Here is a 22014-nt window from a genome sequence, read left to right as displayed (position 1 = left end):
CAAGTGAATATTCAGAATGTTTAGGTCACTTCTTAATCTTTCATTCTGGTCAGTTTCCCATAACTTTTTTTCTTTTCCCCCCCCAAAAAATGTTGAAGTAAAGGGGAAAAATAATGTTACTGGTTTGGAAAGAATTCAGGATCAAATTAACTCCATGGGGAGGAAGAAATCCTACTAAGGATGGGTCATGGAAGTTATTAAGTATACTGTTGTTTGTGAAAGTGAAGTAGAAAAAACCTGTAATAGCTGCCTTATTTAAGTAATGGGGAAAAATATTATCTGTCCCTGTGCACTTGGCAGTTAGTTACTCCTTTTGACAGAGTGAGTGGCAAGGCTGGCATTGAAGTTCTATCCCTAGATAAATATTATTTTGTCTGTAGTGCGATTAAGTTTTCCCCTTTTTTTTCTAACATAAAGAAACATAGATCCTCCTTTTTTCCCCTTATTTTACTCTATTTTTCTGTATATGATTGTTGAAGATAAGTTGGTGTTGAAATTGTCTTATGACTGATCTGTTCTGCAGACTCTTTGGTGGTGGGTTTTAGATTCTCCACCACTGTCCTTACATTCAGACCTTTGGGAGCAGGGGAGGTATAATATTTATCTTTTCTTTTAGGAATTTGTATGTATATTGACATTAAGATTTCAGGTGAAAATACTGCTTCTTTAGACTGTTTTCACTTTTTTTGCATTATCAAAACCAGATAGAATTTCACAGAGACAGTTTTAATTTTACACGGCTCAGATGAGTCAGTTTGCCGAAGGAGATGTGTACTCTAGAATAGGCATATAGCTTCATGTAATGGAATTCGATTCCAGGGTCTGTCTGTCTGTCTTTTTTCAGCTCCGACAACAGTGAATGTAACTCATCGACCTGTGACTCAAACTGCTCCAAAGCTTCCTATACCAAGAACCCCTGCTAACCATCAGGTGGTCTATACCACTATTCCTGCACCACCAGCTCAGAATCCTGTAAGAGGAGCTGTCATGACAAATCCAGGTTTAAGGCCAGTCAACCCGCAGGCTGGAGGTAGGGGATGATTCCTTCCATGCACTTCTTACTGTGATACTACCTCATGGATGTGGGATTTAGTTTTTTTGTCTGGGTTTCCTGTTTGGTCTCTTTACAATACTGGTCCAAGTTACAGAGGTTAAGGGTTTTTTTCCAGCTTACAGACTTGAGAAAAATCTTAGGCTACTAAGAAACCTGCAGCTATGTGAATAAAGAAAAACTGGATTTAAGTCATCTCAGGCACCAGCTCTGCCAATTAAGCATCTCCAGATGACATACAGTGTACTTTACAAGGTAGCAGAAGGTAATATGATTAGCACCATGTTCCATGGAAAGATGGAGACCATTCTTTTATTATAAGATTAAAACATATCTATATGTAGTAAACCATGTTTGATTTCTTATATAAAAGTCATATTTCTCTCAGGCGTCCTAATATCATTCCTTACAAATCTCCAATGTCCTGTGCCCACCTGTCTCAGTTTAATGAGACTGAAGTGTTTGCTAAGGAGGATGAGGAAGACCAAGCTCCTCCGTCTCAGCAACTGTAAATTTGAAATTAAAAGGCTCCAGTTGAGGAAAGACGGAGAAAGAAAAGATAACAACCCTTTATTAAAAGATATATGTGTAAAGGCAGCACAACAAAAGAGCAAAATAAACCAACAATCCTGCACCCAAGGTTCCCACCAAAAACAGTTCAGTACTTTCCGCCTTTCAGCGCAATTCTAACCGCGACCAGCAGGGGCACTGTTGACTCTGGAGGAGCAGAGCCCGCAGGTGCTCTGTGTTGGCCGGCAGGGGGCGCTGTTGGGCTCCGGCAGTCGCTGTGTGGAGGCCCCGGGTGTGCGGGAGAAGCCAAAAATTGAGATCTTTCCCCTCTCCTTCCTCCCCACAAGAAGGGGAAGGGGAAAAAGGGGTTCATCCCATGAACTCACGCTGTCGGCGGCTGGCTCTGGCTGGGATTCTCCCGCTTTGTCGATGCTGCTGTCAACATGGGAATGGAGTAGGGAAGGGGCGGCCTCTTCCCTCAAAGATTCCGCTGCAGATGGCCCTGGCTTCTCTGCTGAAATCCAAGGCAGGTCCAGGCCGTGAGCAGAACAGGGCGCAAGAGAATGAAGGCAGACTGAGGCCAAAGGCAGCCAGATGACCCAGCCGAAAACAAAATGAATTCCGGAGCCCCCCCTCTACACACACACCTTCCCTGAGTCAGGGCAGAAGTAAAGTGAGGATTTGGTTTCCCAAGGAGAAAAAACCCACCTCCCCTCCTACAGTTGTCTGAGGCCATTAGCCTGGAATGTGGGGCTGCTGGCTAATTCTTTTGTGCATGTGAATCACAGAATCATGGAAAGAACCTCTGAGATCATCAAGTCCAACCCTTGATCCAACACTGCCATGGTTACTAGACCACGGCACTCAGTGCCACATCCAGTCCCACCTTAAAAACCTCCAGGGATGGTGACTCCACCCCCTTCCTGGGCGGCCTGTTCCAATGTCTGATTACCTTCTCTGTAATGAACTTCTTCCTAATATCCAACCTAAACCTCCCCTGGCAGAACTTAAGACCATACCCTCTTGTCTTACTCACAGCTGCCTGGGAAAAGAGACCGACCTCCACCTGGCTACAACCTCCTTTCAGGTAGTTGCAGAGAGTGATGAGGTCACCCCTGAGCTTTCTCTTCTCCAGGCTAAACAACCCCAGCTCCCTCAGCCTCTCCTCACAGGACTTGTGCTCAAGTCCTTTCACCAGCCTGGTTGCTCTTCTCGGGACCTGCTCCAGCACCTCAATATCCTTCCTGAACTGAGGGGCCCAGAACTGAGCACAATACTCAGGGTGTGGCCTGACCAGTGCTGAGCACAGGGGAAGGATCACTTCCCTGCTCCTGCTGACCACACCGTTCCTGATCCAGGCCAGAATGCCACTGGCCTTCTTGGTCACCTGGGCACACTGCTGGCTCAATCCAAACTTCAGGTCCCTTTCTGCCTGGCTGCTCTCCAGCCACTCTGTGCCCAGCCTGTAGCGCTGCCATGGGGATGTTGTGGCCAAAGTGACCCGGCACTTGGCCTCGTTGGATTCTCATAGGTGAGAAATAGCCAACTCAGGTGACTGTCTATCCTACGGGAGTTTGTACAGCTTCATCAGCTTCTTAGATAGATTTGCCAATAGGAAAAAGATGTGAAGTACCTACCTAGTGTTTAACGCTTTTATTATAAAGTGCTAAAGTTCAGCACTCTGAGCTCCCTGTCTCGGACTTGCAGATCATGGACTTCTGACACTCATCCCCTGTGATTGTAGTTTGGTGGATGTTTATATAGAGAAAAAAATTGCCATTCAGTAGCTGTGGTTTCCTGATACATGTTGTTCTGCAAGCTTATCTTCTGGAGTATTAGAATGCTTCCATCTCACAGAGGTGTGGAAGGGTGGTAGAAATTGCCCAAAAACTTGTATTTCTGGACAGAAATGGAGGGACACTCAAGACGACCCGTAACAATGAGCAAAAGCTTTGAGCTCACAGCACATACCTGTATGAATAGATGAAGTGTTACTTAAGAGAATCAGATGTAGTATAAAATGAATGAAAACTTGGTAGCTTGCAAGAGTTTTGGATATTATCTGCAAGGCTGTAAAAATGCCTAGTTTATTCCTGCCAGTCAGGTCAATTTGCTGTGGGAATGAATGAAATGGTGATGCCTGTGAGTAATATCCATCATGGTGTCTGTTCTTTGAGGGAGGACAAGCTTCTTGGACTGTGACTTACCTTTTTTGTTTTCAGTGCCACCCTCAGCACAGCTCTCAGTCTGCTGCAGAAGCAGCATTTATCTTTTCTGTCTCAAAGTGTAGTTTTTCTTTTCATACTTAAGCTCCCTGTATCTCCCCCCTCTTCCACTCCCCACCCATTTCTTTCATGCTACGAATTATTAAAGCAAGATTTTGCCCCGTCTGCAAACATAAGCATTTGCGCTCTCCTCACTTTTACAGCTTCAGGGGATGGGAGGTGATTCTGTTGTTAGGCAGTGCTTCATCAGTCTGCTGGAAGATTGAGGAGACTGTGTCTGAAATTTGGTTTCATCCAGCTGAACAAAGGAGTTGGTCTTCTAGTGTTCTGTTTAACTGACTGTAATTATTGAATACTCAAAAGTATTCACTGTGCTTCTTACAGGGATGGCAGTGCGAATGCCTCAGACAACCTATGTTGTGAACAACGGGCTGACTCTCGGGTCTGGAGCACCTCAGCTGACAGTGCATCATCGGCCGCCGCAAGCGCATGCTGTGAGTGGTGCTTTTCAAATTCCTGGATGCAATTTACAAGCCTGTCTCTGCATTAGTACCTCTCAGATTGCTTCTTAGGGTGAACTGCAAAATAGTGATGTGTCTTCTAGACACTTTTTAGCCAGTTCACCTGCACAGCCCCACCCAGTCGTCTACAGCAACTTCTGCCCAGAATGGTAAAAGCGGTGCAGTGTGTTAGTTTACCCTGGCCTTCTCCAAATCACCAGTGGCACATATTGAAAAAGAGTACATGAATTGTCTGCACTGACTTGTGGAGTCAAGGGTACAGAAGAACTGCCACTAAAAACGTTTAGTCATGGTTTGGCTATGAATTGGCTCACCAGCTTTTCAGTACAGCTGTTTGCAAAACTGAGGAAATAGAACATGCAAACAAGATCCCCAAGGTTGCCAACTCCGTATTTCAGAGGGGTTTTTTTAATCGCTGTTAGGGGTGATTACTTCTGCATTGACTCAAATCCCTTTTTGTAAATATTTGAGAATTTTTCCTGACTCATTTAAATAATTTCAAGAAAGTTACCTGCACACTCGCTGTTGGGCAGTTGCATTACTTACGGTATCCTGAAATGGTAAATATATTAGCAAGAAGGTGGCTTACCATTCTTTCAGTCTAGACAACATTCAACTTCATGCATTCTCCAGTGACAAATAATGAGACTAAATCAAGCCAGTATCACACAGAACACTTAAGATGCCAAAATCTACCCCAGATTCCAACCTGAAAGACCCCAGGCTTGAAAAATAACAAAATTTCATACTCATCGTAATCATGTTCCTAAATTCATTTTAACTGGCATAAACAAGAGACCTAGGTCTGGTTTTGCAGTATAAAAAAAAATATCATTAGAAAGGAACATTTTTGCCCTTACTTCAAAATTTTCTGGAAACTGAGGCTGAGCTTTTGTGATGAATTTAAGGTGATAAAATCCATGTAGCACCATTAGCCTTTCTTCCATTTGTGACTGAAAAACCTGTCTGTCGAAAAGATGATGAGCAGTCAGCTTAATGCACTGCCTGGGGTGTTTGGGTAACGTGGGAACAGCAGCTCAAACGTAGATTGGCTCTAAGTCATTGTGAACCTGCCTGCTTAGTTGTGGTAAAGAGCACAGTGTTCACTCCATCCCCTCTTGGCTGGGAAGCAAAGAGGATATAGGGAGATAACTGCAGCAATGATCAACTGTAGAGCTACAGATTTATATGTGCATAATATAAGAATTTATGGCATCCTTGGTCCCACCCCTTCTCAACATTTTCTGCTGCTCCCTTGCCTCTGCACACAGGACTGAAAGTTGTGATTGCAGGCTCATTTGCTTCTAGTTAACCTGGAGAATGATGAATTAAAGCTGCCTTCCAACTCCTGTAAACTCTGACCTTTCCCTTGTTGCCCTTACGCTGCTTAGGAGCCACCACGCCCTGTACATCCTGCCCCACTTCCAGAGGCACCACAGCCACCGCGTCTGCCCCCCGAAGCTGCCAGCACTTCTCCACCTCAGAAGCCACAGCTGAAGCTGGCACGGGTACAGAGCCAGAATGGAATTGTGCTGTCATGGAGTGTCATGGAGGTGGACCGGAGCTGTGCCAATGTGGACAGTTACCATCTCTACGCCTACCACGAGGACCCGAGTGCCACTATGCCCTCCCAGTGGAAGAAGATTGGGGAAGTGAAGGCCCTCCCTCTCCCTATGGCATGTACTCTTACACAGTTCGTGTCTGGCAGCAAATACTACTTTGCAGTCCGGGCTAAGGACATCTATGGACGTTTTGGACCCTTCTGTGACCCCCAGTCCACAGACGTGATCTCTTCTCAGAGCAGTTAAACGGAGATCTTTGGAGGCTTTAAACCTGCCCTGGTACCAAGAATTACCCCGGTTGTGGGGGGAGTTGATCCCATGCATGTAATTCACTTTTAAATCCACTCTCTGCAGGATTATTTCAGACAGTTGTGTGATACACTACATGCATTTAGAACCAAAAGAAAAATAAAGTGTCACCTGCAGCAAGAGAGCCTGTTTTTTCTGAATAGTTCATGTCATGGGCCATTTGAAAATTTCATTTTTGCATCCATGACAACTGTTCCATATAGATACCTATCTACCCTTTATCAAAGGGCATCCCGAATGCCTGGGATTCTGCTTCTGAGGGGGAACAAAATAGTAAATTACAGTTTGTCTGAAGCAAAACACACATTTGTACTGGAGGACTGAGTGGTCTGGTCTTACTTTACCAACTGGAATGAGCTCTCTGAGACTAGAAGGGAACTTCTAGTCTGGCCAGTAATCCATATGTGTCTAAATTTGGAGGTGGAGGGGAGGGGGGAGGAATCGCCCCACAACTTCCTACCTCTTATAAATAAGAACACTCCTCTACTTTCACCATCCTCCCCCACTCGCCCTGGGAGCGTTCCCGGGTCATATCTGAAAGTGGATTGTAGAGCTGCATTCACACCTCTCTAGTTCAGACAGTTTCTCTGCCCCTCCCCTCATATACGTCCAGCCCTATTTTTTAGATTTATTTTGTGCCTTAAAGAATAATTTTAAAAATAAAATGTAGCCAGATACCTTTTGGTGTTTTTTTTTTTTGCTTGGAGTTATTTTTCCCTTTACCCTTCTAGTCTTTCATTAGTGCTTCTCATTTTCCAGGCCTGCAGTAATTATTATTTCTGTAAAGACCAGGAAGTGTAACATCTGCTGACGCTTAACTTGTTTTTATCTGCATTCTATCTGAGTATCACTCAACCCTTTCAAGCTCACTGTAATTCTTGAGCAGTTGTTTTTGTTGTGTCAAGAATATTAGAGTATACAGACAGTATTTTCCACCAGAGCCTTTCCCTGTTCTTTTGGAAAAGCTGTGTGCTGCAGTTCAGCCAAAGAAGAAACCTCCGTGGTGCGGCGCCATGAAAGCTTCTGCCTCCTGGCACTCAAGTTTGGATGTTCAGTGAGTACAGACAGAGAAGTTGGCCTCCCAGTTGTGTTCTCTCTCTCAGCACCTGCCTGCCTCTGCAAAAAGCCAACACAGCCAAAGGAATTTAGAAACTATTTTAGACACTGGCCTAAACCTTGTGAGTAATTGCAAATGGTATTAGATGCTTTCGTGATGCTTCTGAGCTGAGAAAAGAAAATTGGTGCATCTGCCCTGCTGTTGTTGACAAGTTAAACTTGCTGTTTGCAGAGCCAAGTTGTAACTCACCTGGACAAGAAAGTGTATGTAAGGTTTTGATTTTGGCAATTTTCAGTTGCATTCCTGCCCAACGAAACCAAACAATGGGTTTAGAGGGGAAGATTCCTTTTTTTTAATCCACCGTGTAGCAAAACTGCAGAATATGACATTTTTTCATTGTGATGCCCTTTTTCTTTCAACCAACATTTTGAAGTGTAAAGCAAGGTTGAAAAAGTGTCAGAAGAATTAAATCCCAAAACAGGACCGGTAAAATATACTAAATATTTAATATACTAAATACTAAATACTTAATATACTAAAATAAACTATGGGTTCTTTAGCAGTGCTCCTTTTGAGAACTTTTAATGGTGAAAGAAATTACATTGTAGACTTTTGTCTGGTTTACTGCACTCCTTGATGTAGCTGGGATTGTTTGTCACTTCTGTCAAGTGAGTAACAACTATTCTCGGTATAGAAACCTACATTTAAAGTACAGCAGTTCTGTTGATTTGGGCAAGCAAAAATTTCTGGCTAAATCCAAGTATCACCAGAGAAGGTTCACACCAACTCTCGTGTATGATTGATTTTCTCTGAACTACAGCTGTCCCTGTATTTCTGGTGCCAATAATCAAAAATGCCTTGAATTTTTTCTATGTTTAATTAATTTTTTGCCTATTTCAAGGAACAATTACTTAATAATGCATTTAGTCTATTTAGTCTAAAGTGGGGTTTTTATAAAGCCAGTTCTGTAGTAGAGCTTAGAGCAGTTCTTTCCAGTTGATTGCTGTCAAGTCCTCCTTGGGCAATTTTTTTTTTAATGTGTCTTTGAGATGGTACCAAAGAGCCCTTGGCCGTATCAGTACAATGAGATTTTAAAAGTTAAAATTGGACTCCAGCCTGAAATTTATGCCCTTAGTTGTGATTCTAGCCCAAACAATAAATGAGCTTTTCTGTAGTTTGTGCTTGCATTTAGATCTCCGTTGTTCTTAGGTTTGTCTTGTTTGGGAAAGGCACGGGGTGCCAGTCCTGTGTTAGAATCTTTTTTCTTTCCTTCAGTAAGGTATTATTTGGGATGGTCTGGCATTCCATTCGGAGGTTTTGCAAGTTGCATCCTTAGAGACAGAAGACTCATCTTTATTTACTCGTGTTCTTCACTGAACTGATTGTGAAAACTGGCTCTGGCTCAAGAGAGACCCCTTATGCTAACAAACAGGAATATTGCTTAGTTCCTTACCTCATGGCACTTATCTCCGTGTGGTGGAGTGGCTGGTTATTTTATTATGCTTTACCTCCCAGAAAGAATAAAGTTACTGAGAAACTAAATTTCTGTTAGCAACAAACAATCAGAAATAATTTGTTTCATTTAACAGAATTTATTTGAAAGTATTACCAGAATATTCAGGAACATTCATTACAGGTCTGTTACTACTGTCTCTCTAGACTGGTCTCTTCATTAGTGTGAATTGCTTGAGCCTTCCAATAATCCACTTTTAAATATGCTAAAAATCTCTGTATGGATTTTAAGTGGAAAAGTTGGTTTTCGTTTCTCATCTGCACTTGATGCAAGTTTTTCCATCTGACTTTCAGTAGCCTGGTATAAAGTTGTTCCTGACTGCATGTTTTGCTGCTGCCTCTGGGTACATGACGTTTGCGTAGTACCGCCTTGGGTTTAGTTTCCCATGTTTTAGCAAACACAGCACTGACTCTACAGCTGTGTTTTCCATCATTATTTACTTTCTGGTGTGTTTTAGGTTTGGGTTGTGTGTCACAACAGCCTCTCGATGTCCAGGTTGAATGTAATTTGGGTTAGTCCATCTACTTGGAGAGGAGCCCTGCTGTGCAGTGCTGATGGCAAAATGCCATTCCTGTCCATTGCATTTCTCCTAGTTACAGCTTCACTTTTATTTTGCTCTGTGTCTAAAAAAGCTTTATTGGATACAAAAAAATAAACCCTGGGAGGGGGCAGACTGCAAGTGCAGCATCTGCACAAGGGTGCAGAGGCAAGTTCCGCCCAGCCTGTCAGCGGCTTCCCTAGGAGTAGCAGTTGGGTTTAGACTTTGCTCCTTTTAATTGTTTGTACTACTTTTGGCCGTGTTAGACCACTGAGCACAAGCACTGAGACACTCACCCATTCCCAAGGCTTTTAGCACTAAGCTGGAAAATGCCTTGAATTTTTTCTAGGTTTAATTAATTTTTTGCCTATTTCAAGGAACAATTACACCCATGGTGTTCTCCCTGTAAAATTAAGGGGTCTTGCCCTGCTTCCTTTGAAAATGAAGGCAAAACCCCTTGTGCCTTCACTGGGAGCATGACTGGACCCAGTAGTAGAATCTGAACACCATTTTGTACTGTAACAAAAACAGTCACTTCAGCCCACCCTTCATGCTGTTTGTCTTAAATGTCCAATAAATTAAAATCTGTATTGTATGTAGGGATGGGTCACGTCTGTTGCTGCTCCCTAAACAACCATTCCCCAGAATAAGTATTGCATACACTGTAAGAAATCAAACTGTGATTCTGCCTTCTTATGAACTCTTTTGAGTATTTTCCTTTAGTCAAAAATATCTATGCAGATATTTTAAATAGAAGCTTGAAATATTAAATATATATTTTTTTAATTTTGCTGATTTGGGTTGGGCTGGGCATTATATGAAAACACTGGAGGGAGAGGAGTTCAAATGAAATTGAGCCAGGCCTGCCACCCAAATCTGTATTCCCTTCAAAACATCTTCTGAGGGGAGAAGGAAAATGATAAGGATAGCTAGGAGAAAGCAAATGAATGATTTTTCCTTTTCATACCTTTTAAGTTAAAAATGCATCTTTATTTCTTATCATCGTTATGTAGGCTGAGCATTCTTCTCTTTTATATACATATACACATGCATATATATATACACATATATATATATATTTGAGGTGCTGTCTTAATTTAATGAGTTGTAGCTGTAAATAAGATAACTGGGTAGTAGCTGTTTGGGAAGTCCTCTTCAGCTTTAGTAATTTATTGACTATTGGGAGTCAAACATGCAAAATCCTTTGTTGGGAAACTTCAAATCTGATTCCTTGTTTTGTTTTGCAGCTGGACTTGTAAATACAAAAGAACTGATTTAATGTCCAATTTAAACTGGGCGATTGCCAGCTCTCCCCATTTTTGTATGTACTGTAGATTAGTGCGTGTCTGTATTAATTGTAGTGGGGTTTTGTCTGACAAGCCTGAAATTTATACTTTGAAATAAACTTCTGGGTTTTTAACATTCTGAGTCATCTGTGCTTAGTTCCTGACACCTCAGGAGACAACTCTCTCAAAAAACAGCCCAGAGCCTGCTTTTCCTCTTCAGAGGTGGCGCCACCTCGCTTAAGTAACACTCGGCCACAATAGTTTGGCTCTTGGTCATTCCCAGGGAAGCAACTGCATGGTGCTGCCCTCACAGAAGCAAGAAACAAAAGCAGTGCTGTAACTTCTGGAAAGCCACCTTGCATGCACTTCTGCAAAGTTTGGACAGATAAAATCACGTAACCTGCTCCCCAGAGTTGCCCCAGAGAGATACAGGAATGGAAATCCAGTTGCTCGTGCTACTCCAAAAACAATCTTCTTCCGCAGTGCCGGGTTTGATCTCTGAAAAAATAGTCACTCTTAGCAAGAAGCTCTGACCAAAGTACCGGAGATGACTTTGGTTTTTCACAGCACCCTTTAGCATTAGTGCCTGAGCCTGCAGCAGTGGTCTCAACTTGTTCTCGTTCTCAAGCCAGGGGGCACCTGTTGTGCACAGCACTAATTGCATCTGTCACGAGTAATGAAACAAGGGGTAACAAAAAGGGTGTTTCAGTGCAGGGATCTGCTCCCCACCCTGCTGCTTCAAGGGTAGAAGCCAGGAACGCCACCATGACATATGTTGCTCAACTTAATTGGTACCAATAAGCTGCTGGACTAGACAGCAGTCTGGGAAAAGCTGCTTCTTGGACCCAACTCTGTTGCCAAATTGTAGAGAACTCAAAGTACTTAGAACTTGGAGTTACAGACATGCCTACCCCAAGTAAGTGCTGACCCTATACTTCGAGGGCTTATAGTTAATTTGTAATGGTAATAATTAGTGTCCTTGCACTTACTAAAATTTGCTTCAAGTCACTGACCAGAAGATAATGGACTCTTGTGAAGTGATGCCTCAGCACCATCCCACTTCAAAGTCCTGCGTTTCTCAAACTGCCTATTTAGACTAAGAGTACCTACTGCACATAGTTTAGAACATGAGTTTTAGCATCAAATACAGCGTAACCACTCTGCTCAAGCCCTGCTGTAATTGCAGTTTGTGCTGGAGTAAAGCGAAGTGAGTAAGGGAACACGCAGAGCACTCACTGTTTTGCTGCAGGGTGGCTTTGGCAGAGGCTCAATGGTAGGTCTGGAAAGGTCCTACTGCCTCAGGGCAGAATGTTCAAACAGCAAAGTGCACCTCTGCACACCACCACACTCCTACTAAGGAAACTTGGGGGAAAAAAAACCAAAAACCCAGGAGCAGGCTAAGTAATCTGACCCAGCAGCAGCACAGCACCAGGACACTGACCAAGGAATGGTGTTGGTTTCTCCCTCGGAAGTGCTGTGGAGCCTGGTCTGGGCAGTGTCATAGGTTTGAAAAGAAGAGATGTTGGGATTTTTTCCCCCAGTGTCCGCCCCCCCCCCGCCCCCATTAGTTTTTTCCGGGATGGGAGTGAAGGGACGGAGCGAAGCCGCACACGCAGGGCAGGGCGAGCTCTCCCGGGAAATTCGGTTTCCGAGGGGTCGGCTGGGAGTCTGTGGTTCGATGGGGGTTTAGATTTTGGTCGCGGATCGGACGGAGCAGGGAGCGCGGTTTCGGCCGCCTCCTTTTGTTTTCCTGAGAGGAAGGGTTTTTTTTCCCCACGGGACACCTTGTGGAGAACAACTGAAAGAGAGAGAGACCGACCCATCTCAGAGCGAGGTATCCTGCCTTCGGACGGCCTGTGGGAAAAAGGACCTTTTTTTTTCAGTGCTAGCTGAGAGTACCCGCGGCTCTGAGCAGCTGCTGAACTGCCGGGACAGTCCTGCCTTTCCCCCACCCCTGCCCGGGGTGCCGTGGGTTTCTTCCCGCCCCCCGTCCCACCTGGGGAATTGGGACTTTGTTTCGTTTCTTCTGAAAGTTTTCGATTGCACCATTTCTTGTTTACTCGGGTTTTGTTAATAAAAAGCTGTTTCTTTTCCACGCTTCCACCTCAAGTTTCTTAGTTTAACAAGATTACAATGTAGTAATTAAGACAGGCAGGCACGGACTGGTTAGACCTTGCATAGGTGTCTCCTGCTGCAGGACAGAGGGTGCTGTGACAGACCCTGTCAGAACTAAGACCAGTAAAACCAGGAGAGGTGAGTTTGCTACTGGACTTCAGAAAAGGGAAACGGCAAAGGAAGTGAAAGCCTGCATTACATGAGGCAGTTTTGGTGGTCCTGCTGGGAGGAGTCATTTCCTCTGTAGGCATTGCCTAGTGACTGAACAGCGGGTTTCTTTTCCTTATTGCAGGAGAGGTTTATCACAACCACCTCCCTACCAAGTGTCTCTCCAGCCAAGCCTGAAAACCTGAAGAGTCAGAAGCCACAGGACTTGGAAAAACCTGGAAGCAGGGTGTGAAAAAGGGGGCAGCTTCTGCCACAAATCCTCTGCTTAGAGCACACCTTCCTTTTTTTTTTTTTTTTTTCATTCTTATGTGGGACCTGCAAAAGGGAATAAGATACTCAGAGACCTTTAAACTTCATGCAGCTGCCTGAGACTTATGCTGTCAGTCCTCTTGCCCCTGCAGGGCCATGCAGCCCTGCTCAAAGCCTTCTCTGGTCACTGGTGCAGCTGCACAGGGAAGAGGAGCTCCACCCAGCTGCTGTGCTCATGGCTGGCACATCAACCTTGGCTGCTCTGCCAACAAATGAGGCACACAGGACAGCACAGTAAGAGGAATGCAGTGGCCTTTAACAGCACAATCATCAAAGGCAAAAAAAAACCAAAAAACAACAGTCCCACAGAGTGAAGTCGTACTGATGTAAATATTTACTCACAGAAAAGGACTCTTAAAAGTAGAGCTGTTTTTCCACAACTCTGGGTTGGAGAACAAAGCAGCTCCTGCCTCAGGGTAGGACACTAAGTGGGAGAAACGCAGAGCTCCCATTTCCATGCATATTTGGCATGTCCTGGGCACATCGTGCCACACATCTCCACTCCCTGCAGGGGGAAGCATCTCAGTGTGCCCTGGATCAAGAACACTGTTCAACACAAATCAATTGGCAACTTCTTGTTCCCTGGGAATCAACTTTTATACAATACTCCTCCATTAGCATTTTCATATAAGATTGTGTGAAAAAGCAGAAAATACAACCTGCAATGTTTCTGTGTTTTCTAGGAGTGACAGGGGAGTCAAGCCATCCTCCAGCCCCTCTGTGCTTCTAGTTTCAAACAAGCAGCTGATTCTTGGTCTTCCGCTTGCTGGCAGCTCAGATCCCTGCACTGCTCTTCATGACCCAGCTCCACTCCATCTTTTAAGTGTGCTCCTTAATGCCTGTTACAGCCTGTTCAATCCAATCTGTGCCAGTGGCTCCACCACCACAGGAAGGAGGTCTCTGCACAGAGAGCTTGGGGCAGGGATGAAGCATCTGGGGCAAGGGCTCACACAGAGGCCGAGGTCCCTGCAGTCCCAGCTGTGGGCAGGCAAAGCACCTTTCACTGACAGAGAGCCTCAGGTAGGAGTAAAGAGGGGGTGCTGTGTCTAAAACTCTGCGACCATGGCAGCCTCCTCCCCATACGTGCAGGTGGAGAGCACCCGGGCACCAAGCAAACATCACATATTAATCCTCCTCTAGCACAGGCACAGCTGCAACTGGCACAGACACCAATGCCTACACTTCATCTGTGTCATCTGGCTCAGTCAATTTTACCCAGCAAAGGACTGTACTGAAAAGCAAAAACCAGCTTTATAGTGAATACTTAAGCAGTTAGTAATTTTAAACAGTGCTCCCTTAACCCTGCACATGGCAAGGATGCTCTCTCCGGCCTTTCACACCTACCTCCTTCTACACCTCAGCAAACAAAGCGTTTCAGTCCCCGCATGGGTTTTTCATCCTGAACAATAGCTTTGCTTTAACTTCTGGTCTCCCTCTTTCTTTGGCAGAAATCAGCCTTACTGTAACAACCAGATATTTAGGGAAGAACCTCGCCCATGTTGCAGTAACTTACTCTCTTCCCCATCACACAAACTAAACTCCAGGGGCTTGATTGAAAACCTCACACTGCTCATCCTTCTTCACCTTCATAATATAGGGCAGTGCTGTGCACTGTTTAGCTTGGACCATCAAGGACATGTGGAAAGAGCTGTTTATTTTGTTTTACTTAATTACACGTATAACACCTAGCACAAAACAGCCAAGTGACTCCACTCCTCAGCATAAATACAGGTAACTAAGAGTAATGCGTCCAGCCCTGGCTCTCACATCCATCTCATTGTCACACTCCACTGCCACAGCTGAGGGAGTAGGTACAGATGTCACCAACTGCATGGGCCAATCCATTTCAAGAGCAATCCATTGCAAGAGATCCACTGCACCACACTTGTGTCCCTGCTGTTATGCTGCAGCCTGGGGCAGGGGCGTGTTTCCAAAAGCATCAGGCTGCTTGCTTCCCTTCACCCCCTCTGGCAGACTGACCGCTGCAAGCTGTTTTGGCCAGACAAAGAAAACCTTGCCAACATCACTGAAAGCCGTGCCCTGTAGATAACAGACCGACCTGCCATGGGGAACACAGCCTTGACTCTCTCCATTAGTGACATTTCTGGATGGGAAGCAACGTATCTTGCAGCATATCTTGCAGGCACTGCTCAGACAAAAGGCAGACATCAAACTAATGCTGATGTAAGGCCACCATGGCCCACAGCAGCCACCTGGCTCAGCCCAACCCTGGAGACAGGTCCCATGTTGCCGCTAGGGACTGATCACTCTTATTTCTGGCATTGCTCTTCACTCCAGCTCTGGGAACAGCTGATGATGGCTCAGATCAACAGAAAGCTGTGCCACCTGCTTCCCATCAATCCTAGTCAGAGGAAGGGCTGCCCAAACAGCTCAGAAGAAAGTAACATGCATTGGCCTGCACTGAAGCAGACAACGCCAGTACCAGGTGCCTATCAGGCAGGACAGGGGAAAGCAGGTAAGGCACAGGGATGTGGACATCCAGGTCGATTTATTACACACAAGAAATAAAATCTTCATTAAAAAAAAAAAAATCCATTTGAGGCTACTGATGCTGGTTTTACAGGATCGGCCTCATGGTGACAAAATCAAAGTTGTACGATTCTGGCAGGCCCTGGTGCCGCGTGCGGTTAAACCGTCTCCAGGTGAAGACGGGGAGCCCTCCCTGCACTGGAGGGCCGTTGATGGCAGAGGCTGTGAACGCTGATGCCAGGCGGAAATCTGACACCTGCAACAAAGGACAGGAGGAATTCAGGGCAAAAGCACTGCATGGTGTTTGATAACATCCCCATCCCTGACAGCAGGAACAGCTCTGGGAGATTTGGTAACAGTGAAAGTGAAAGGAGTGAGCGGGGGAAATGCACATTGATCAGGCAGCATTTCTCCCCCGCACAGAGACACCTTCGGCCAGCAGCAGCCAGCACTGAAGGACAGCAGCAAAGCACACGTGCCCTCCAGCCCCTGCACTAGCCAGGCTGAAAGAAAGAGCCCTCAGGACTATCCTCCCTGGATTTGTGTGTCTCTAGAACTAGAGCTGAGGCTTCAGCAGGCAGACCAGGGTTCTGACCTGAGCTCTACTGCATGTTAAGAACTTGGGCTGTCCCCCTGGGGCATGTTGGGGTAATTCAGGAATGGAGAAAGGCAACACAGAGTTAATATTGCTCTAGACTCCCCCCTGTTCCTTCACTGTCTCCTAAGAGGTTCCCAGCTTGCTCCATCTTCCCAAACTCCGACACTAAAATTGCCTGTGGTGTTTATAACTGAACAGGTTTCACCTCTGCTCTGGACTGCTTCTCTCAATGCCCATTTTAGGTCCCCCTGTCCATTCCTAGTCCAGCCCATTCCCCTTTCCTAACCGTGCTGGCTAAGGCACCACAACCAGCGTGCACTGACCCCCTCCCTTACCAGACACCTCTACACAGCCATTTTCTGCATTCCTCTTGTATTACTCAGCTCGGGGAGCCTCCCACTGGCCACTGCGACAGACAGCTGGCCAAGCTTGTGCAAGCTGGACACACAGCACTGGCACTGCCAAAACAGCCTTCACAGGTCCCATCCTAGCAATCAAACTCGTAATCCAGGAACACAGCAGGCTGCACCCCACAGGATAAAACACTGTACAACCTCCCAGCTCACCTGGGCTGGACAGCTGCTTACTCAGGCATTGACCATGATGATGAAAATACCACATAACCTGCCCAAAATAAATGCTGCTTTTGACAGGACAGTGAGTCTAAGGGTTTTCCCACATCCCTCTAAAATGCAAAGTGATCTTCACCAAACTTTTCAGAGAGCAGTTTTTCAGAGAGGTGGAGCCCTGGAGTAGTGTGGCTCACTAGAAAGCCTATTGAAAAGGTAAAGCTAAACTGAGACTGAAAACATATTCCTCTGGGCTCTGGGGAGGCACCCATGCAGTCCTCGTGAACAGGAGGCTGAGCTGTACAACTCATTTCAGCATTATTTTAGGCTCCTGCTGCCGTAAGGCTTTGGGGTTTAACCCTCGAACACCACAAGTTCCCATGGACATGTTGTTTCATACACCTCCCCCTGCATCCTCTACCACTGTGCCAGGACTGATGCCAGGGATAGGAAGTAGGACTCTGCACAGAATTCCCATCTGAGGATCTGCCCAAGCACTGGGACAGCATGAAAAGAGGGAACAGACATGCCTGGCCCTGTCTGCCCTAGTCCAGGGAAACCTACTACAGGTCTGACGGGAGCACGAACAGGCTGCAGCAAACATTCAGCTGATGTTGAAATTGAGGTAATTTACCTTGGAGTCATAGCAGCCTGCAGGCACTGGTAAAGAAGGATTCAAGTCTTCCCGGCAGCAAATGGTGTTGCAAGGATTGTGTTCAGCATAAGGATCACGCTGGTAGTCTGGGGTGAAATGCGGTGGGGAGGCAAGCAAAGAAGAAAAGAAAATAAGTTAGCCCCCTCACAAAAAGCTGATGCAAAGTACTGGAGCCACTAAAAGCTGAGTAAGTGCCCTCTATCGAATTGCTCTTGTGCTCCTCCTCCACTACCAGCCAGAAGTCAGTGCTCAAGACGTGACATTAAGTAGACAAACTCCTAATCCACAGCCATACAGCTAATTCTGCATCCCAGGGGCAGGGCTGCCAACCTGTAACCACCAACATCTGCGGTTCCACATGATGGAACTCCACATGATGAAAGCTTGTAGAAACTTTGTCAGGAGAGAAAAGCAGAAGAGAAAGGGAAGTGGTGGGTGGGGAAATGCAGCAATGAGAGCCTTTGTTTTCCTGTTCTGGACTAAAGTAAGTGGTAAGGAGCAAAATCTTCAAAACACCCACTGCAAGAGCTGCAAACAAGGAGGGGGAGGTGGACAAGCCTCAACGTCTATGAGCACGCTGCTACTCACAGCCCAAAAAGTAACAACGATACCCCACCCAGGGAGAGGCCTCCCAAACCTCAAGCCCAGTAATCAGTGAGCTGCCTATAACTGGGAATAAAAATGTAGCATCTACAGCTATCTGTACTTTGAGATGGGTTTAGCTATAAATTAATTAAGATGGGTTTAATCCAGTTAAGGAGAACGCTGTCAGGAAAAAAAAAAAAAACAAACATCAGACCATTACCTACTGTTCTGGCTTAATCCCAGCTGGCAAATAAACACCACATAGCTACTCTCCCACTTTCCCCCAACACTCTCCATGGGACCAGGAGGATCAGAAAAAGAAAAACCCATAATTTGAGATACAAACAGTTTAATAATTGAAATAAAGTTAAAAATAAAAAAAAATTAGTAATAATGAAAAGGGACAGAGAGGGAGAAAGAGAAAGGAATAAAACCAAAGAGAAACAAGTGATGCACAATCCAGTTGCTCACCACCTACTGAACAGCAATCAGCCCTTTCCAGCCAATTACCCTCAGTTCATACACTGACCATGACATTTTATACTATGGAATGGTATGGAATATCCCTTTGGCTGCTTCGGGTCAGATGTCCCAGCTCCCTCCCAGCTTCTTGTGCACTGCTTGCTGGCATGGGAAAATGAAAAGTCCTTGACTTATCAACAACTAAAATATTAGTGTGTTAAGTAATGCTTGAACTATCAACATTATTCTCATACTTAATCCAAAACACGGCACTGTACTAACAACTAAGAAAATTAACTCTATCCCAGCTGAAACCAGGACACCTGCCAAAGTTCATTTGCCTGAACATGGAAAAAAGACATGAAGTTTTATGCTAAATTCTCTGGTCTGATCTCACCTAACTGTTGCTTAGGGTTTAAGGCTCTCAAGATTGACAGGCCGTAGAGGTATTAGGTAATAGCAGTCCACAAAGTCTCTTGGAGTGTCAGAAGCACTCTGGAGAAGTCAAACAGCAGGCCCAAGGGCCCTTGCTCCTGATAGAGCAATTTTAGCCCGGTTTCCTACCTCAGCAGTAAGCTTGTGTTATCTATTTGCTTTGACTGTATCTGCATTTAGGGAAATATGACTGATCCGTATATGAGGCTGCGGCTTCCCGCTATAATCCAAGAAATACAGTACATAAACACGTGTCTTACTGTTGTATCTCATGATGTACTTCATGCTTTCCAGGTCAGTCACCTTGCCCTGGTCGCGACGGAAGATTTTTGCTCTCGGAGCGAGCTCATAGGAGAAATCCATGCCGTACTTGACAACGTATGATGCATATCCACTGAGATTGTAAATCTTTTCATGGAAAGGGATATTGTATGAAGGCCAGTAACCTGCCAGAGACAAACCCCGATCTGTTAATCACTTAGATGCTCTTGTTTATATCGGAAAGGAAAATAAGCACTTTTCCATGTTGCACTGCCTTAACAGCACGCCAAGGAACAACACTGCAAACTGGTTTGAACACAATAAGGCAACACTGGCATGACCGGGGTTGACTCCCAGTATAACACCACTGGAGACTGTACCCAGGCAACCCGCCCCCAGACGTCCACCCTGAGGACTCATCCTGCAAAACAGCTGACATCAGCTTGCAGGAGCCTGAGGTGAACACACAGCCCGGCCACAGCCCTCCTGCAGAGGTTTCTCTGCTCAGCCTCAGAGGAGTGTAAGATCACTTACCTCCACTAAACTTGACAGTGAGAGGCTTGAAGTCACTCCTGTTTTTTGCTCCCTTCCCATCTCACCAGGACAGAGCACTACCCTATGCTGAGATGGCAGGGATGGACCAACATAGAGACCACAAGAGCTACTCGGGGTGAACAGGAGCCAGGCCAGCACACACATGCTTTGTGCAGTGGTGGTTGTACACAGTGATGAGGAAAGATAGGAGGATTGCTGCACATTTGCCAATAGGTGCCTTTGAGGGTTAGGAAGTGATTGATTAGCAGAGTAGAGCCCTGCTCCGACTTTTCCCAAACCCAGTGTGAATCCTGCAGTTTTGTTAACTCTGAAGAGCAAAGGATGACAGGCAGAACTCCAGAGAAGGGGTTTTTTTAGGTAGGCAACATAAAATAGCCTGAAGCAAGTCTACTGTAGAAAGCAGAAACGATTGTAAAGAGCCAGGAGACCATCCAGGTCAGAATCTGGGTGCAGGAAGCCCTGGAATAAATAAGAATAGATACCTATACCTTAACATTTAATTTTTTTACCTTTTTTTTGAAGGCAGGCACCAAGGAGTTTTTAAGCAGGGAGTATACAACAGGAGCTAGTCCCAAGAGCAGAAAACTTGCAGGTTCTCTCCAGAGCACTTACATTCCCTGTTGTTCCTTCTCAAATCACACACGCAAAGATTTGGCTTAGATATTTACTATCTAGGCAATGGTAAATGCAGTACTCCCATGTGTTAGCCCAGCACAACGTAAGGAGTCTGTAAGATGCTCAAGAAAATCAAATGGAACTCACTGGGAGTGAGGCACACAGATACAAAAACCAAATTTCCTGAAGGACAGATACACAGACACCATAAACACTGGAAGACTGCCTGAGCAGAGGGCTTACCAGCTTGGGTCCTGTGTAGGACAGGGAAGATAGGAATACCCTGTCTACTGGCATTTGCTTATGCGACCTAGAGCCAACCTGAAGAAAACAGGTTGTGTACAGGCTGTGTTGTAATACAGGTGTCCTCCAGAAACGAGCACGCTTGCCAGTCTCTAACCACGCAAGCCAGAGGATATGGAAGCATCAGTTTCCAAAACAGTAGCGTTTAGCTGTGATTCAAAAAGGTGCTATTGTCTCATGTGAACCTGGAAAAACGTTTCGTCAGAATTACTAAAACAGAGGAAGCTACTGAAGCTCTCCTCCAGCAAGAGCTTTTCTGTGTCTCACGCTCCTGCAAGACTTGCAAAACTGCAAGACAGCAGCCAGCCAGGCTTTACCCGATGGCTACTATAAGCCAGTCAAACCTGGCAGGGTGCACAGTGACAAAAAAACAAGTCAGAGAGGGTGTAAGGCTGAAAGGGGGGAGAGGGGGATGGCATGAAGGCAGCAAACATTCCCTGAATCAAAATGCCTTCCTTCTCTGCCCATTAAGAGCAAAAGATCTCAGCAATATTTAGAAGTAGAGCAATAAGAATATTGCACGTATGGTGGAAGACACTGAGATCCCAGCTTCTGCTCTGAAATGTTGCCTTTGATATTGAAATCAGTATGTCATTCATGAGATAAGCTCATTCATCATCAAGAAACATGAACTGCAGCCCAGTCCTGTGACCTCTTCCTTCAGTGGAAACCGTGCTGCCCTCACCCACTTCTAAAGGATTGACTTTTCTTTGTTAACATACAGAAAGCTCCTGGACATCTTTGCCTGGAAAGGGCAACATAACAGATACCTGGTTTCGAGAACTCACCTGCACTGGCCTACAAAACAAGCTGATAGAAGCCATCAAGAAAAGAAATCTTTCAATTTTCAAACCTGTATAAGAAAATGCTTCCTTTTTCCTCAGCACAAGGCTTACTACAGCAATAGCAGCCTTTGTTCACCTGAGATTTCAATTCCCATTCTCTGTTGTTTCTAGGTTTATGCTTAAAAGAGAGTTAAAAAGCCAGTGCTGGTGGCAAACTCACTCTGACCTAGCCAGTGGCAAAAGGGTATTATCTTTGGACACCAGCTACAAGGCAATGATGGAGTGTGCCAGGATCAGCCCCTGTATAAACACTTTAAACCAGCATTGCTCTTGAGAAAGGTAAACCTCCTTCACCTGGGCTGCTCCAAGCACCTGGGAACAGGGCTGGGGCCTCGATGGGGCTTGTCTGGTGTCCTGCATGGCATGGAGGAGTCCAGATCTGCTGCTTACAGGAGCAGTGGTGGCTCACAGCAGCTGAGGTCTCCAAGGCAGCACTTTGGCAGAGCTTAGCATACCCTGTCCTTTGAGTAGTTAAAT

At 45.4% G+C, this 22014-nt stretch overlaps 2 protein-coding genes across 11 annotated transcripts in view; one reads left to right on the top strand and one right to left on the bottom strand.

The window, feature by feature from the left end:
* ATF7IP (activating transcription factor 7 interacting protein) overlaps positions 1-6855 on the top strand; it is an 81175-nt gene extending 74320 nt beyond the window's left edge. For all 10 annotated transcript variants that reach the window (XM_027896757.1, XM_027896755.1, XM_027896758.1 and 7 more), the window contains 3 exons: positions 845-1030; positions 4171-4280; positions 5699-6855. In XM_027896757.1, coding sequence (XP_027752558.1) covers positions 845-1030; positions 4171-4280; positions 5699-6115 — 713 coding nt within the window. In that variant the 3' untranslated portion in view covers positions 6116-6855. The remainder of the gene's footprint in view (positions 1-844; positions 1031-4170; positions 4281-5698) is intronic.
* Positions 6856-15641: 8786 nt separating this feature from the next.
* PLBD1 (phospholipase B domain containing 1) overlaps positions 15642-22014 on the bottom strand; it is a 38566-nt gene continuing 32193 nt past the window's right edge. Inside the window, exons 9-11 of the mRNA XM_027896752.1 lie at positions 19219-19404; positions 17456-17562; positions 15642-15910 (exon numbers count right to left, since the gene is read on the bottom strand). Coding sequence (XP_027752553.1) covers positions 15743-15910; positions 17456-17562; positions 19219-19404 — 461 coding nt within the window. The 3' untranslated portion in view covers positions 15642-15742. The remainder of the gene's footprint in view (positions 15911-17455; positions 17563-19218; positions 19405-22014) is intronic.

This window comes from Empidonax traillii, unplaced genomic scaffold (assembly GCF_003031625.1).
Source record: "Empidonax traillii isolate 1590-97213 ecotype Southwest subspecies unplaced genomic scaffold, ASM303162v1 scaffold515:size447783, whole genome shotgun sequence".
NCBI classification, from domain to species: Eukaryota; Metazoa; Chordata; class Aves; order Passeriformes; family Tyrannidae; genus Empidonax; species Empidonax traillii.
This window is presented reverse-complemented; position numbering and strand designations above follow the sequence as displayed.